The sequence below is a fragment of the Sylvia atricapilla genome, chromosome 3 (genome assembly GCF_009819655.1).
Source record: "Sylvia atricapilla isolate bSylAtr1 chromosome 3, bSylAtr1.pri, whole genome shotgun sequence".
Lineage (NCBI taxonomy): Eukaryota > Metazoa > Chordata > Aves > Passeriformes > Sylviidae > Sylvia > Sylvia atricapilla.
Window position 1 is genome coordinate 112,345,821 of NC_089142.1, and position 17,885 is coordinate 112,363,705.

A 17,885-nucleotide genomic window follows, 5' to 3' on the forward strand; every position below is an offset into this window, starting at 1 on the left:
TGGCTGTTCCTGCTGCCTGTGCCTTTGCCAGGCCTCGGGCTCAGCATCTTCAGTGGTACAGTGCTTTCCTCTTGCCTGATGGAACACAAGGAGGTGCTTGCCATCCTCCCTGGGTTTACTTTAAATGTTTTTTGTCTCCTTGCAGCCATTAAAACTAAAAGCCACATGTTGTGCAAGTGGATTTTCCCTCTATTAATGCTTTCAGGGGCTCTGAGCCACTTCTTCCTGCAGCATGTATGAGCATTGTTAGGAAGTGGAGTTGGACTGTGAATTTACAATATGGAATGGCTGAAGTTTAAGCATTTGCATTTCCCCTGTGGCTCAGGAAGGTCCCAGTCATAGCTGAGGGGCAAGTTTCCAGAGCAGATGGTAGGAATCAGCACTGTCCTCTCCAGGTGTTTGTGCAGCAGCCAACAAGGGATGGCCCTGTTTTAATGAACTGCCCTCGTAAACTGTGTGTTGGGATGGGATTGACGGATTTCATGAGCCAGGGCACAGGCAGCAGCACACAGGAAATATTTGGGCCCAGCATTGAAGGTGGTCAATGCCCTGCATGGGAGCCTGTCCTGGACCCAGTGGGGTGTGGATGGGTCCCGCATCCCAGGAATGCATCCACAGCTGCCAGAGAAAGAGGGATGTGAGCTCATGGTCCTGGGCTACACCTATGCCTCTTCAGGAATCTCTGGAATTTGCTCAGTGACAAGCAACATGCAATGGGGGATTCTTGTCGATGATGTGAGCCTTCTGCAGCTCCAGCCCCGCTGCGAGCAGGCAGAGGCTTGTTGGGGGTTAGATTTGTTTCTTTTTTATTTATAGAATTTTCTCCTGTAAGTTGCTAAGAAGCTGCCTACTGGATACTTATTGGTGCTTAAGCAAAAATAAAAAAGAAGTGGCCAGAGGACAGGAGAGTAGCACCTGGCTACACTTCTACACTTCTTTTGTCTCTGGGAGTTTTCTCTTGGAGGGGGAGGATACTGCAAGTTTGGTGGCAGGTAAAGGATGGGGTTGGGGGCAGCTCCGCTCTCTGTTGCTTGCTGTGGGGGGAAGTTTGCTGTCACCACCGAAGTCCAGTCCAACCTGGGGATCTGCCACCATCTGCTCGTGTGTCCAGGAGTTCTGACCTCGCCTTCTCCTGCCTTGCTGGAGCAGGGCCACCGCTTCTTCAGGACTGCTCTGGGTCTTTTTGCTATGCTGTGGCCCCACGCCCCCTGCCCTGCTGCGACACCCTGCAGTTCTAGGTACCACTGCGGAGCTTCTCATGCATCTCATCCACCAGCCTGGGATTCCTGCTTCTTCCTGGGATTCCTGCTTCTTCCTGCCGTTCCAGCTTGGTGCTCCTCAGAAACCTGCGTTGCCACCGAGATTGGACTGACTGAGGTTTTGAGAAGCAGGGCCTCTCCTCCATCCCTTCCCATTTCAGCCAAGAGGGCTGTCACAAGGTTTCTGGTTCTGTTTTGCTGTTAACGCTGTAGTTGTTGTTTTGTTTGCCTTGTTATACATACTAGTAAAGAACTGTTGTTCCTATCCCCAAACCTTTGCCTGAGAGCCCCCGTAATTTCAGAGTTATAATAATTCAGACAGAGGAGGCTTGCATTCTGCATTCCAAGGGAGGCTCCAGCTTTCCCTGGTGGACACCTGCCTTTCAAACTAAGACAGGAGTGTACAAAATATGTGTCATGTCTGGTTTCCTCAGGGATGAGCCCTTCACACAAAGAGATTTTCCTTGAGGATAGGAATGCTGCCTTCTTGGTTTTCCATCTTGGAAGGCAGGGCGGCAGGAGGGGGGACAGGGTGATGAAGTGGGTGATATTTGACATAAAAGTGAAAGGTATTAAGTAAGGTATTGATGGGAGAACATCTCTGGGGTGCTCTTTTTCTACCTCCAGCTGTAGCTGTAACATCAGCAGTGCCAGCACCACCCTGACGAGCTGACTTTTTGATGACACGGGATTTTGCTGTAGAAAGCAGAGCTAGGAGGAGTTGCAAGAGGAGAAACAGTTTAAAAGCCCCCACAGATTGCTGTGTCACAGTCCTCTTCCTGCCAGCTGGCCTGTGCATCCTCAGCTTCCTGCTGGCTGGTGGCACCTTTGAAACCAGGACCACACCCTTCCTCCTCCTCGGGCAAGGCTGAAGCTCCTAGGGAGCATCACAGTGGGGCTCTGGGGTGCTCAGCAAAGGAGAGGCTGGAGGCACTTGCTCTAAATGCTTCTCATTCGTTGCCTGGTAAATGTAAGCTCTTCCAGAGGTTTTAAGTGTATCCTCTGGAATTGATTGAAAGACTACTTTGCCATTGTAAGGTATAATCCCACTTTAAAGACTCTCTCATTTGAAAAGATAATCTTATTTTAAGACTCTGGATATTGCCAAGGCAATGCTTCCATTTAGAGAGGAAGGGGAGGAAAAGAATATAATTGGGATAAAAAAAGAAAATTATAAAAGAGCCTAGTAGTACTTCATAAAAAAGATGGTCCTTTCTCCATCCACGTGTAAAAGAGTCCTACTTGTGTGGGGATTTAGATGTAATTACAGCTGCCCCTTGGAGCTCCCTCTGATTGTTTGGAAGAACAAATTCTCAGGGATCCACTGAAATCAAATCACCCTGTTTTTGTATCCAGCTTTCTCTTGTCATGTGAGGGAAGTGAGGGGGTTCCTCCTTCCTTTCTGCTTCTCCTTTCTCCCAGCAGACAGCAAGGAAAACTTTTTCCGTGTCAGCATAGAAAGTGTGTGAAAGTTTGCGTATATAAAAGACATGAAAAACTTAAACCATCATCACAGAGAGGAACTATTCGTTCTCTTCTGCATTCTGATTGATCCTTTAAGGTTCAATGATTGTGATAGGAGGCTGTGAGTGGGGTGTGAAAGGAGCTGCTGTTGATGATGTCCCAGTCAGCAATGTCACCTGCTGTGTGGCTACTGTCACTGCTGCTGGTCTGCAGCCCTGCAATGAGAAGAGGGTCCAGTTGCCACTGCCACCAAGGAGCTGGGACTCTCCAATGGGCTCCGCTGAGAGCATCCAGGAGCCTGGAGGGACGAGGGATCACTGTAGGTGTGGTCTGGGGCACAGCCTGTGGAGAGGAATCTCACCTTCGGGACAGACCTTCCTGGCAGCCTGCTTCTGCGGTCAGTCTCCATGGAGCTGGCCTCATCCACATCATCAGTTGGGAACTAATAAGCATGAGGCATCCAGATGGCAGGTATGATGTGTGTGTTGTAGCAAAGCTAATGCTAACAACCAGTGGTAATGCAATCTTCCTTGAGTATTGGTAGCAGTGTTCTGTTCTAAAATGGCACATTTGCTAATTAGTAGTGAATTCACCCATTCACCATCATGAAAATGTCCTATTTCCACAACTTTGATAAATAGCTGCTGAAGCTCATGAATTTTTAACAGTAATCCTATATTTGGGAGTTTTCAGTTTCTGAGTGAGATGAAAGGTGCTTTGGAGATGGAGTTCTGGAAATGCCTTGTCTTCTGCAACCATTGGTACCTATTTAAAGACAGCGTTGTCTTTCTGATGTAAGAATAGTATGTTGACATTGATTGATGTGGTTTTTATGCTGGAGATTGGGCTCTAAGCCTGCCTGTCACCATAAAGCAAAATGCATGACTGCAGAGGGACCTACTGTGTGCTTTGCTTCATCTACATGTGCTGCGGATGTGTTCACTTTTCCCCACAGCCATAGAATAAACTGAACTGTGTCTTCTTCTGCTATGTAGGAACCAGCTGGGAGGAAAACAGGAAAGCAAAGCTGAAATCTGTCAGTGGGACCCCAGAGGAAATGGCAGGACTCAGCTCTGCCATGTGACAGAAGCAAAGCCTGGGTATGGGTTTTCCAAAGATCTGGACTCTGATGGTGCTCACTCTGGCTCGGTCCCCTGAGCAGCACTGAGCTCCTCCATCAGGTACACTCTTCTGGACAAACTGAGAGCAAGAAGGAAGAGTGGCACTGTATAGATAATTACAAAGGAGACAAAAAACTCTTGAGCTTCCTGTGCAGTTCAGAAGCATGTGGGGAACAGAAAGTGTGTACTCCGTCAGGGCTGTGCTGGAGAGCCAGAGCCCCTAGTTTCACTGACCTCAGCCTTCTGAGGGCACTGATTCCAAAGGGTGTTGTGAAAGCCTTGCTGCTGGACTCATATTGCAGCAGATTAAAGTCAATTGGAGGTCTTTAGTCAGTGCTAATTGCTGGAAAGCAATTAGTTTGTTTAGACAGGGCTGTGGTGGTTCCCATCCATGGAGGATCTTGCTTGCTGCATCCTCTTCTTTCTACAGCCATCCCTAGTTCCCAGCTGACTCTTCTCAGCAGAATGATGTGTAGTTGCCTCAACTCTTTTTAGAAATAATATGATTCATCCCATTTCTTGGGACAGCACATCTTCTCTGAGATGGTAATTGCCAAGTGCACGATGAATGCATGTAATGCTGAGAAATTGGTGAAATCTCAGCCTGGAGTAAGGGAATTGCTGGGGGCAGGGTAATTAGTAGGCTGAGAAAACTCCCAGTTGAGCCTGGACATGATGAACAGCTACAGTGCAGTAGTTGAAAAACTGGATTAAATAATGCCCATACCATTAGCAGGTAACTCTGAGAACTTCTCAGGTGTGCAGGTGGTGTGAGCTGAGGGTCCGAGGTACGCTTGGAGGAGCAGAGTAGTGCTTAGAAATCCCAATGAACTGAAGAACGGGCTCAAGAAGATGTGTTGATGCTCAAAGGACACAAGTGCCCTGTGTTATGGGTTTCAGCCCGGCAGAGAGCTGTCTGCAGCTGGAGCTGGGCTTGTGGCTGATCCTAAGCCAAGCTGAAGCCAGAGATGTTGGGATGCCTTGGAAAAGGCCAGCTATCATCCTGAGAGCCGTGCTGCTTTGTCACCTGAAAATCCCTCCCATGCTAATGTTTACACCCCCAAGAATTCCCTTCTAATGTACTTTCATTGCTCTATCAAAGTAAAGGATTGCTCTAATTTCCCTTTTATAGATGCTTTAGGTAGGTGTAGCATTTTAACCTTGCAATCTTGGAATGGAGATCTGTCCTGTCAGTTTTATATGCAAAGAGCAAGATGATGCATGTCTGAAGTATCGAACTCGCTCTGACCTGCTAAATATAATTTACATAAAATTTAATTGCCTGAGCACTTGAAGCACCTTGTGTTGGGATGGAAATGGGAAGGGAGAAGGATGTCTTTGCTTTTGTTGTGGCTGAGAGGGGAAGGAACCAGATCCTCTGTGTGTCGTGTAAGCTTAAATAGAAAAACCTAACATGCTCTGGGGTCCTGTCCTGTGCTCCCCAGGGTGTCAGGACAGGGCTGCCCTGCCTTTCCAAACAACTCTTGGCCTCTAGAGGGGACAGGCCACGTGCCCTCATTATCCAGAATTTATCTCCAAATGATGGTAAACACTGATTATATCAAAGTAAGAAAATAGTTAATGGGATGCCTAATGTAAAATAACAAAGAGACTGTAATAGCTTTAAGCATTTATACATTCAAGGGAGCTTAAAGCATATTAGAGCTTCTCAGCAGATGAGCCTGGACAATTCAAATGTTGAAATTCATTTGCGGGCAGTAAATCCTTGCCCTGATGGCATTTGGGAGGTAGAGCCCATGGCAGCTTCCTGGCTGGGAGGGCAGGAGTGGCCTGGAGCAGAGCCCACTTTGGCAGGAAGGCAGTGCTGGGTTAAGGGCTGGACTCTGTGACCTCTGAGGGCTTTTCCAGCCTAAAGGGTTCTGTGACTTTAGGGTCTCTGTCTCCCTCACACCATTCTTTGTCCCAAGGTGCTGTCCCTGTCCCCACATTCCAGGTGCTCACAATGGCATTGCCCTGCTGCTTGCTGGGCAGGGCTGGCTTTGGTTGGCCCATGTGTAAGCTGCCTCTATTCCTGGATCATTGTGTTTAAGTCACAACTTTAAACGTGTTTCTGGCAAAATCCAAAAGTTTGATTCTTTGCAGGAGGTTGTTAGGGGGTTTTGTTTGTTTGGTTGGGTTTTTTGGTTTGGTTTGGTTTAGTTTGTTTGGGGTTTTTTGGGTTTTTTTTTTTTTGATGCTTCAATCCAGGTTCCCAGCCACTCCTATAATGGGGCTAAGACTGAAGCAGAGAAGGGAATTTGCTCCCCTTCTTTGAACTCATGGCATTCCTGCATCCAGTACTTGGGATGGTGAGAGATTAAAAAGTCCCTTCCTCTTCCCCCCAAGAAAAGAGAGGTGACAGCAGCAACTTCCTTTCCGGGTGGCATTATAAAAGTGCTTCTTGTAAAGCTGCCTTTTTTAGTTAGTCTGCCCATGGATATGAACACAATATAAATATTTTTTCCCCAAAATAAAGCTTATGAAAGAGGGACTGTATTCCATTCCAGATCAAAAGAAGTCCAGGGACTCCAGAATAGCTGTAATTAAGCCAGTAAATTATTAGGAATTTCTGGCAGTTTGTGTGAGGATGGAAGCCAGACAGGGATTTGTTCTTTTCTTGCTGTGGTTTTGCTAAGAACCTTCCTTGTGCCAGCTATTTCTGACCAGAGTGTTTGGCTGATAATGGATTACTTTGCAGAAGCAGTGTATTTTTTACATCTTGATCCAGCACCAACTGTCTGTAAAAGTTATACCACTGGCAGTTCTGCTGATAGCTGTCTGTGCTTCCTCTCACAGGCAGCAGTTGCTGCTCGGGATGGGGGCATAGAGCAGAACAAAATCTGCCACAGAGTCCCAGAAAGATTTGAGTTGGAACGGACCTTAAAGAAGCCCATCCAGTGCCAACTCCTGCCATGGACAGGACACCTTCCACTATCCCAGGGTGCTCCAAGCTCCATTTAACCTGGCCTTGGACACTTGCAGGGATCCAGGGACAGCCACATCTTCTCTGGGCAGCCTGTTCCAGGGCCTGGCCAACCTCACAGGGAAGAATTTCTTCCCGGTATCCAATCAACCCCTGCCCTCTGTCAGTTTAAGCATACATATATATGTTTAAGCAGCTTAACTGTAGCATGGTCAAGTAAAACACAGGAATATACAAGCTCAAAGATCCCGGGAAATAATTGCCAGATTCTTGTTGTGACAGCTATTAGTTCTTGTACTGAACAAAATAAAGTATAACCTTCTCTTTAAAGGTCACTTGTTGCTGTTATTTGACTTAAACTCTCTCTGAACCAAATGCTGTTGCACATTATTTATTATTTCTGATTTCTCCCCCATTTATGTGGAGATATATTTGCTTATTGTCCTTGGATCTCAATGTGCCTCTGACCTTGCAAGCGACTCATTTGCACTGAAGCCAAGACAGAACCTTTTTGACTTCACAAGGGCTCTGCTTATGTTTAGGGGTTTGTTCTTTTAAGACTTTACTTCCTGCAGTGGAGGAAAGCGTCAGGAGAGTGTGTGTGCAGCTGGCATGGAAAAAGAGCCCCATGACGAAGCAGGACTTGAACCTGTGGGCACAGTGCCACCCCACACACAGCCGGGAGAGTAGAGAGGAAAGGGACACCCCCATAGTATGGGATGTGCAGGGCCGGGCACTTCACGTGCCTCTTTCAAAGGAAACGTGTGGAATGTTTTCAGCCACTACTCGATGTAATACCAGGGCCTGGCTACCCCTCCTGCCTGAGGGGACGCTCCCAGTGTGCTCCGTGCACAGCGGTTTAGTCAGTTCTGCCCCCCTCAATGACCTTGGCGTTGTGGTTCCTTCCCCCTCGGTGTGTCTCCATCGGCTCCAGGTCCATGCCCTCACCTGCCCTTTGCCCCATACCCACACCCTCTACTCAAGGGGAGACGGGAGTGGGCTTCTCCCTCTTGGCTGTCGCCCCTCGCCCTCTCTCTCTTCGCCTTCTCCTCCCTCCCCGGCTCGGGGTGGGGTGTGAAATTGTCCTGGGTTGGAGTTCAGGATGTATTCTATCACCATCTTCAGTTAATGGCCCATCGATGCCTTGTGCATGACTCACAGATCACTCCCTCCGGGAGTTCTCTCTCTTTAATGGGCCATCAAGGACCCACTGTGTGACTCATCATCCCATTGGGAGATGCTCCGCTCACGGGGAGGAGCCAAGGATTCTCACCTGGATATAAACTGGGATTTGGGACAGTAGAAGCAGCTCTCACCCACTGGATTCCCAGAGGATTGGAGCCACCAGACAATTCTACGAGGTCACTGCCTCAGGAAGACCACCTCGCCTAGACTGCTTCCATCACCCTGATCAGGGTGTATTCTGACTCTGTCACTGGTTTTCTTTTTTGTATTGTTGCATTTATTTTATTTTATTTTATTCCCTTTTCTTCTCATTAAATTGTATTTCTGACTTAGAGCCTCTCACTTGGTTTGCTTTCAAACCACAACAGAAATAAAATGGACTCTGGTGCTTAACAAGAGAGACTTGTCTCCTCTGTTTCCCTGCCGGTGGCTGTAACCTCCCGGGACACCATGAACACTGTTGCCACACAAAGCAACAAAAATGCATTTTGCAATTTCTGCGCGATTCTGAACATCTGAAATTCTGTAGAATTGGCAGTCAGATGTGCATGGAACAACAAGCAGCTCAGCTGTTGGGGACGCCCACAGAGCCACGTGTGTTGTAGGTGTATGCATGTTTACACCCAGGTAAAACACCCCTGGCAGCCCAATCCCACAAGCCTGATCAGAGCTGCCCTTCCTGGAACTGGTGCTGCAAGGCAGAAGTGGGGCTTCCCAGGAGCTGCAATGCTGGCTGCTCTGTGGCTGGAGGGCCCTGGGATCTGCTCTGCCAGCTGCTTTCAGGCTGTGATTTCTCTCGAGTGCTTCTTCCAGAGCAGCAGGGAGAAGTGTTTGTTCTCAGTCCCCATGCAAATGAACTGCCAATTCTGAATTCCCCGTGGTGCACAGGGTTCACCATCTCATATTCCTCCATCTCCTCACTCCTTTCTTTCCCTCCACCCATCCATAACTTTTACTGAGTAGAAATGCAAGACCTCTCCCTTTTCATTCGCACTACACCTGCTCTGTCCGGCTCATCCCACATAGAGGCACCTGTTCACAGGTGACCAAGCTGAGCTGCTTGGTCAGGTTCAGTAGCTCCAGCAGGGAGCTCTGCCTCTTGCTGCCAGCTCTGTTGGATGACTGCTGTCTGTCCCTCCAGGGGCTGATCCCAGGGGCCAGGCACAGAGTCTGGAAAAGCCACTATGAGGTGTGTGATGGTGCCTCTGGGCATGCTGCATGATTTACTGTGGGGTCTGTGCCTTCTGCTGCTTGAGCTGCTGGTTTGCAGCAGTTAAGTGGAGACACGAGTGAAACATGAGCATAATGTTTTATTATTGACGTATCACCAGAGTTTGGCTCTCTTTGCGTTTTTTACTCATGCCACTGCAATCCAAACACCATTTTCACTTGGGAGACAGTAAAATATTAATTAATTAAAGGTACTCGCCCTCTCTTCAGAGAGAATTTGACTAATTTGACTAATCTCATTGATTTTAAAAGCAGCTAAAGATGTCGCTTGCCTGTGCCATGTGATTTAACGTTTTTCCCATGGGAACAGGGTATTTGGTGGGCTGTGTGTGCCCCAGCTAGTCTCCAGACAGCGAGAGCTGTGAGGTTGCACAGATCCAGCAGTTTGTGAGCCCACTCACCTCCTGCACTTGCAGGTTCACCCTGGCAGGTCCCTGCTTCCTGTGAGGGACAGACAGCAGGGAGGCAGACCTGGTGCTATCCAGGGGTGCTGCTGGAGTGAAACACTCTGCAGGCAGGTGCTGAATGTGCTCTCTTTGTTTACCCTGAACCCAGTAGCGATTTTGAACTTGAGTTTAAAACAAGGCTTCTGAGTGTACAGGGAGAAAGGTAACTAATTGCTTTAAAGTTTACTTTTGTTTCCCTGGGTAAAAAGCTATCAGGATGGATGCAAAAGATGTCTGGGTTCATGTCACAAGGTCTGCTCCAATAACATCTGTCACTCATAGCTGACAACTGCAGAATTCGCAGAGAAGGAATTGTGGGGACAGCATGAGAAAATGAGTCAAGACTGTAAATTTGAGTTTTCTGTGCTGGTAATTCTTTGGCTGGGCTGAACATCTTTTGTCTCTTAAAAGATGAGAGTGGGAGATTTTCCCAAGGGTTTTCTTGTACACAGAGTAGATACACTGGCTAGCAATGTAAAGACTTCTTAAAAAATAAGTGGATGTCACTATTGATCCATTAAAGTGCTGGGTTTTTTGAAAAGTAATCCTTTTGGAAAGGTGGGAACATTTAATGTGAGAGGGAAAGGAATAGCAGGGAAGAGGGTTGTGAAAAGTGCCGCCCCCTGAGGAGTGGTACACTATCACCTTCCCTGCACACCTGGCCTGGGGAAAGACAGGTTTGTGTTGTGCCAGGCAATCCTTTGTGTGCAGTGTGATGCAGAACCTTCTGTAAGTCACCTGTGGCCAGGGCTGAACAGGGTTCTGATTTTACAGAATTGCACACTGATTGAGAATAACAGGACAAGAATTCATTCTAGCTCATTGTATTATGACTAAATTTTCTCTTGGTGGGTGTAGATACAAACTTTTCCTCTGAATTTGGCCACGCCCTTGTGATGGTGTCTCCAAAAGGTGTGGGCTCCCTGTCCTGCACAGCAGCTACTGCCCGTCAGAACGCCTGGAGTCAAGTGCAAAACAACATAGCTTCTCACATCTAATGCTTATCTGTTCCTGTAATATTTAGCTCCCTTTCCAAGGCCAATCCATACCTTGCTAATGGCCATCTAATTCCAGTTACTTCCAAATGTGAATAATCCTAATATTCATTCATAGTTCTACAAGTTGCCCCAGTGCAAGGTAGAACTGCACCCCTGGAAGGAGTGTTGTGTTGAGGTGCAGACTTCAGTCCTCGGTTTTCTGGGAATGTGACCCTCAGGAGCTGAAAATTGACACGGAGTTGTGTATGTCCAAGAGCTGGAACCCGCTGGGAATGCACTGAGAATATGCTGGGTGCTGAGCTCCTCCCAGAATTGTGCCTAATATGCCCGCAGGAGGTGACTGGGGAGGCACTGAGCTCTGTGAAAATCTTCCCCTTCCGCTGCTCCAGGCCGATGGCTGTCAAGTCTGCAGGACCAGAGTGGATTATTAGGCAGAAGTCTTTTATTCTTTGAGTTTAGGTTCATTGGCAGGGTGGTTGGGGTTTTCTGTGCAATCAAAATAAATCTGGCAAAATCTGCACCTATTTTCTGTACAAAGACTACGGACTCTTTTAGTGAAATAACAAACTGTCTGAGTTTTTATAACCTGCTAAATAGGACAGCTGTTCTTGGAGGGTGTTCCAGCGGCACCCTTTTTTTCTTCTCAGAAAGGAGCTCCTGTGTTTTGCAAAGCTCTCCTCTTATCTGTACTCATCCGCACCTGATGCAGCTAATAAAAATGCAGATATCAAATTTGCATAAATTAGTTTATAATTGCATGCTTCCAAGCGTAACCCACTAAATGTGTTTGTGTTCAGACAGTGTTGTGGCGGATGTGCTGATAGACATCTTGGATTTTCTCTGAAAAAGGAGGTGCATTTCCTGCCATTGTGGGGTGGGACCCTGAACCTGAGGGAGCACTGGGCATTTCTGCTGCACACAGGCAGGAGGGCCAGGATTCCCAGCCACTGACACTAGAGCCAGCTTATGCTATCTTTGTATTGTTTCTTCTTTTCTTGTTTTTGCTTTTACCTTAGGTGCGCTTCGGGCTCCTCGAACCTCCCAGAGACTCTTGATAAAGGGATTGGATTTTTATCATCTGCCTGTAATGAATGTAAAATCTCAGAGGCAGCTGCAGGAGGAAGGGAAGCACACATACATGTATTAGCAAACCATTTTGCATATTGCTGCAGGCAGACCTCCCCATGTTTCCTCTGCTTGTGGAATGAGGAATGGTCAGGAACCTTTCTTAAAGCTGTGAGGGAAACATTGGATTATCATATAATGAAGAATTTTGCTGAGGAAGGACGAATCCTTTCCACCAGATTTTCCTTCTTTGTCTCCCTGATTCCATAGTGTTTGGTGTTGTTTGTTGGGGTTTTTCTCAGCCTTGTGCTTGTCCTTACGCTGGTATCTCCCTGACTATTTCCTTAGGCTGCACACCTAAGGGTGTTTCTGGCAACCTTTGGAAGCTCTATCACAGCACCGTGCTGGGGTGGGAGGGGAAGGCAGCCTGGCAGGACTAGTTCTGCCTTGGAAGGAAGTAGTCACAGCTCCTGGAAGGCAAGTCCTGACTGGTGATAAAAAGTCACAGGCATTGCTGGTTCTCATAAAGGGGAAGAGAATTGCTGTGTTCCTCTATTATGGATATTCTAAAGATGCCATGTGTACTGCTCCAGTAGCTTCTGCTAGTTTGTTAGGACTCATTATAGAATTTACCAATCCTCAGGAATACAATTAACAGTAATAACCTGAGCCTTTGGCCAAAAGATTGTATGTAAAAAAAGAGCGTTTCCCTCCTCAGGTGCTGTGCCTGTGTAGAGCTGTTGCTTGCATGAGGAACAAAATTAAAATGCAGCTGCCTTTTGCTCAATTATTGTTTCAGAGGCAGCAAAACTGGGAGAGTGAGCTGGATCGTTTATCCATTTAATATTCTGTGCAATTGCTAATTTAGTTTCTATTGCCAGAGCTTTATTAATGCTAGAGAAGGGAAAGGCAGAAAGAACCTGTTAAAGATGTCAAAATTAGCTTGACTTTTTTCTAGCTGATGGCCGAATGTGAAGAACTGACCATTAGCAGAAAGCTGTTCTTTCAAAATCTGGAATTACTGGGAAGCACTTGAATGCTAGAGCATCATCTTCACACTGGCTTTTTGATTTATAACCTAAAGCCATTCCTGCAGCCTAATTAGCAGGCTGTCCGTAAGAGCTTTATACATCCAGAGCATCCAGAGCAGTAATAAAGCATTTGAGCAAATGGAGGGAATTTGTCTTTCAGTGACTTGGGACAGTGCACTTGCAGCAAAGGCTTTGAAGCACGTGGTGTGCTCCTCTGTCTATGGATTGTTGGGCAGTGGGAAGAGAGTTGCCACCCCTCCAGGAGATATGGCACTTGCTCTGGACAGCACTGACTGCTTCCCTTGAGGGAGGAGCCGTGCCCTGCTCTGGGGGGTGTTTGTCCCCCGTTGTGCATCTGTGGGTCACAGTGTGGTGCTGGCCACAGAAGGAAATGGCACAGTAAACATTTGGGGAAGGTGATGCTCGAGGACAAGGTAAGCTGAGCCAAAGGGAGGTGAGGCAGAGCCTCTGGCAGGTGGCTGCAGGGCTGGGTTGGACAGTCTCTCACTGTTGTTACTGAACAGCAATGTGGGGTGGGTGTGAGGAGCTGATTAAACATCTGAGCTTTCTTTCCCCCTCCCCACTTTTTGCAGCTCTCCATGAATTCCCCAGTGACATCTTCACGAATGAGGACAGGAGACATGGAGCTGTGGTCCTGCACGTCCTCTGTGTAAGTGTTGTGACTTTGCCTTTCTTCTGCTGGCTTGGACAAGGCCCAGTGTACTCCAGAGCTCTGACTGAAGTTCTTTTCTCTTTGGTGCATTTTCATCTCCTGTATGGACTGTGGCATCAGGGATGTGATAGTTTTTTGTTCTTGAGATCTTCTGATAAAAAGGAGTCAAAAATGGAAGGATGGTTTAAACTCGCTTCCTGTTTTCATTTGTTCTGTAGACACTGTTAGCATGTCATACCATAGAAAAGAGAAAGTGACTCTGAAAATGGGACAGTTTGGCATCTTTAGGATGAAAACTAAATGTCAGAGAGCTAAAAGATACAAGAGTTCTGCAAGAAGTAATTCTGGATTACTCTGAAGTGTATGAGATAGAAATATCCATGGGATTACATGGATTGGAAAGTTTGTTTTATCACCTGTATGAGTTACATTAGAGGAATTCTTAAGCAGTGAAGAAAATACCTGCTCCTAATGAATGTTTAGAAGATTTTAACAACTTTTATTCAGCTTAAATGAACAGCCACCATTAGCTGTAAGAAGTGATTAATAATTTCTTTTTGAGAATAAATTAGATTGTATTGTGTATTTTAATGTGAGTCCTCTGTGTTAGGATTTATATTTTTTTTTGCTAAATAGCTGCAGAAATTCATTGAGTAACATTGCTATTGACCATGCCTGGCAAGTTCAAGAATCCCACGTTTCCATGGGAACATTGAGCTTTGAAACGTTTTGGAAACTGAGCACTGGACCCAAGCTGGATTTTATGTCACCATCAAGAATACTCCTAAAAATTCATATATGAATTCGGTTTTGAATGTGCCTTTAACATGTATCAAAATGGAGTCCGGAGGACTGAACTGTCTACTTCAGAATAAAAAGAAAAATCTGTTTTTGAAACTCCTGGGTGTCCAAGGTGATCCAAAGGTGATCAGACCCCTTTGAGTTTCCTCTGGACTTTGCCCTGATGGCAGCTTGGTAGACAGAGGCAGCCTTGATCCAGTTGTCCGAAAAGGAATTTTGATAACATGAGAACAGCAAACAAGAAGGTGTACAATCTGTAGGATAGAACTAGAAAATGACAGTAACAAGGAGCCAAAAAGCAGGCAGCCAGGGTCAGACAGGTATTTATACATCCTGGTGTGGGAGGGGAGTTAAGGCAGGGTCTGAGGGAGAGGTCCAATAGAGGAGAATGATGAAGAATATTAAAATTCCTGCACCAAAAATCAACCTATGGTAACACAAAGAACTAGGAACCTTCTAGTAATGATTTGCGTGCTTGAACTGAGGGAACATGTGAGTAAGCCTTTCGCTTACTGTACTCAGAGGGAGGTTTCCCAGGGAATTATTCCAGGGTTTTCCTCCGAGAAATCACTATCTACATGTTTTTAATGAGAAGTAGAAAGGCATCCACTGTCCCAGCAGAAATGTACTCAATTTCTTCCTTGCTAGCAAACAGCAAGGCAGCTCCCTTGATCCATCGCTGCTCCATTGTACTCTGTAGCAGTTTTGTGGACTTAGGAAAAATTACTGACTGCTCTTTGCCTTGTGGTCCCTGAGGTGCAGGGCCTGCCTGGATTCAGCCTCTCTAGTACTGGAATAGCTGGAGACAACATCTTGAGGGGGAAAAAAAAAAAAAAAAAGAAAAAAAAAAAGAAAAAAAAAAAGACCTCCAGTTCTGTTTTTTACCTCCCAGAAATACAGTTACCAAACGTGCGATAAAATCAGAGCAGAAGCAGTAATGCACTTTTTTGGAGAAATGAGGATACAGACCCTGGGTTTCATTGTTTCCACTGAGGTTTCTTGATGGGTTTGAGAAAATTGGACTGTAAAAGGGGTTCTGTAATGGTAGGGAGAACAATCAGTGATGATTAGAGGTCATCACCATGCTTCTCATGTTAGTGACCTCCTCTTAAACAGTTTCTATTCATTTAAGTAAAAATGTTGTTCTCTCTTCTCCACTTCTTTGCTCGTACTTTCATATTTATTTCTGCAAGACATCAAGGCAACGTTGGTTTACCAGAAGCCAGAGGAATGGGACAAAAGCTATCACTGGGACTGTGGAGTGCAGGAGGCTTCCAAGGGCATCTTCTCTCTATTGTTTAATACAAAGAGAAAAAGGACCCCAGCACATCTTCACAGTGGGGCTGTGTGAATTACTAAACATGATCTGATGTTTCACAAAGATGAAAGTTAATCCCTAAACACTTGAAAAATCTAGGAAAAACTGGGCAGGTCAGCAATAGTTTTAGGTCTGAACAGAAAATACTTTGGTTTGAAGGAAAAGGGGGCCACTGAGCACGTATTACGGGTTGGAGTCATGTTTAATTTCTCCTGGACAGTTTTTCAGAGCTCAGCAGCTGACTGCTTCCCTGCCATTCATTATTTCCATGTTCCCTCTGAGAAGAGGCTGAGCTGCAAACTCCCCACTAAGTCACTGGTTTGGGACATTCAGTTTGGAGGGGCCAGGGTCTGGATTTTAATACTGGTTCTGTTTCTGCAGCCTGGGAGCTCCCCAGCACCCAAGGGCTTCTTTTTGCAATCTTAACGTTGTTATTTGTAGAATCATGGACTGGATTGGATTGGATTGGAAAGACCCTTACACAATATCCAGTTTTAACTCTCCTGCTATGAGGAGCAGCACCCTCACAGGGAACAATTTCTTCCTTGTACCCAATCTACCCTCCCCTCTTGTCAGTGTAAGGCCATTCCCCCGTGTCCTGTCTCTCCAAGCCCTAGTCAAAGTCCCTCTCCAGCTTTCCTGCAGTTCCTTAGCATATTGGAAGGCCGTGCAGTTGCTCTCTTAGCCTTTTCCTAGGGCTTTTCCTTTCAGTTTCTTCAGCTGATGTCCCTGTGCAGATGTTCAGCCCTGCCATGCTCAGCAACACCGGGAAGAGTTACCCCCTCAAGACAGGAGGGAAATGGCTTTGCTGAGAAATTCCCAAGGTTTTGGCTGGCAGCTGAGAATGGGGGTTTGGGTCTCTGTGTTATCCCAGTGTTTTTGACAGCACAGTGTTGCTTCCCCTTTTCCCAGCTTCCTCTAGCAGATCTGGGGCGCCGTGCCAGGATGTGTTGAGTTGCCAGCATGAGGAGCCTGTGTAGGGTCAGAGCTGAGGCTGTCCCTGTGCGGACCTGGCCCTCCACACCGAGCAGGGTGGAGAAGCAGTGCCTGTGCTCAGCCATCCCTCCTGCTCCTGGCTTGTCATCGCTTCCTGTAGCCATGGGAACGGGGTCTCTGACAGGGAGGGAGGCGCTTGGGAAATGTAGGTCGCCCTGGATGGCTCCTGTCTCCATCTATTTCTACATTAGGTCAGTACCCAGACACATCTCATTTCTGCAGCACAGAGCTGTCTCCTTTAGGGGAGTTATTTCTCCAGTGCCCTGGCCATCCGTGTTGGTACTGTGGAAGCACTGCTGGCCATATCATGGTACACAAGCTGCTGGCTGGAGTCAACCCGGGCTCTGTGGCTTCCTGCTTTGGTTGGGGTTTTTTTAATTTCCCTCCAACAATGGAGTTTTAGGTGGATTTGTAATGCAGTCAGAGTTGAGGAAAGCCCTGTGCTTGGTTAATGTAGTTTCAGGGGTGGCCCTTTGCTCCTCCTGCCCCCTGGGGCAGAGGTCTGTGCAGCAGCAGCAGCAGGGACTGTCACCTGGGCCTTTCCCAGCCCCTGGGAAGAAGGTAGGGCTGTAGAGATTGCTGCTCCTACAGCATTATGCTGTCTTGTGAAAAGGTTCTTTAGCTCAGTGAAGCAAGTTTTAGTTTGAGTATGAAGACTGTCATGGGAAGCTCAAAGGACTGCTGGACAACCATGGAAAAATACCATTTCTGTCCTGTGAAGTGTATTTTGAGTAAGATACTTGATGCAGAGATTGCATGTTTGTTTGTTAGAATCTTCATTTTGAAATCAGTCCTAATGTGGTACTTAATTTGGCATTTATAATCCCTTTTATGCAGGGCCATTGCATTTTCCTAATTTTTTAACGTCCCTTGCGGGAGGAGGAGTGAGTGTGTTTTCTTAAATGTGTTGCCTGGATAAAGACTCCCGTGTCATCACTTGGAGCAAAATACAACCGAGTGAAGCTGTGGCCGAGTCTTATTTTGCATGTTGCATCCTCCACGTTGTGCTCTGCTGCCACTGCACAGGTCATGTTCTGTGTCCTCCAACCGCTTCTTAATTCCCAGTGGCAGTTTCAAGTGGAACAGGCTTTAGTCTGTGCTGCCCTGCTGCTTTCCAGATCTGCTGCTCCCATGGCACCTGCGAGGACAGGGAGGCGTGTGCTGAAGGAAAAATCCGTGGGACTCCTTGGTGGAATCTCAGGATGGCTTAGATGGAGGATGATACCACCTCATCATGCTGAGTGTCTGTCGGCCTCCTCATGGGACATGCCTGATGCTCCTGCCTTCCTCCCTCTTGCATAAAAAAGCCTCCACTGCCCCCTGGTCTCTTTCTGAGTCTGGCTTGACATTAAATTAAATGTTTTGCTTGTGTTTC

General features: G+C 46.8%; 1 protein-coding gene across 1 annotated transcript in view; it reads left to right on the forward strand.

The window, feature by feature from the left end:
- The window catches only part of SLC24A3 (solute carrier family 24 member 3), a 111,122-nt gene that overhangs the window by 46,244 nt on the left and 46,993 nt on the right, over positions 1-17,885 (forward strand). The window contains 1 exon segment of the mRNA XM_066316688.1: positions 13,316-13,392. Within this exon segment, the coding sequence (XP_066172785.1) occupies positions 13,316-13,392 (77 nt within the window).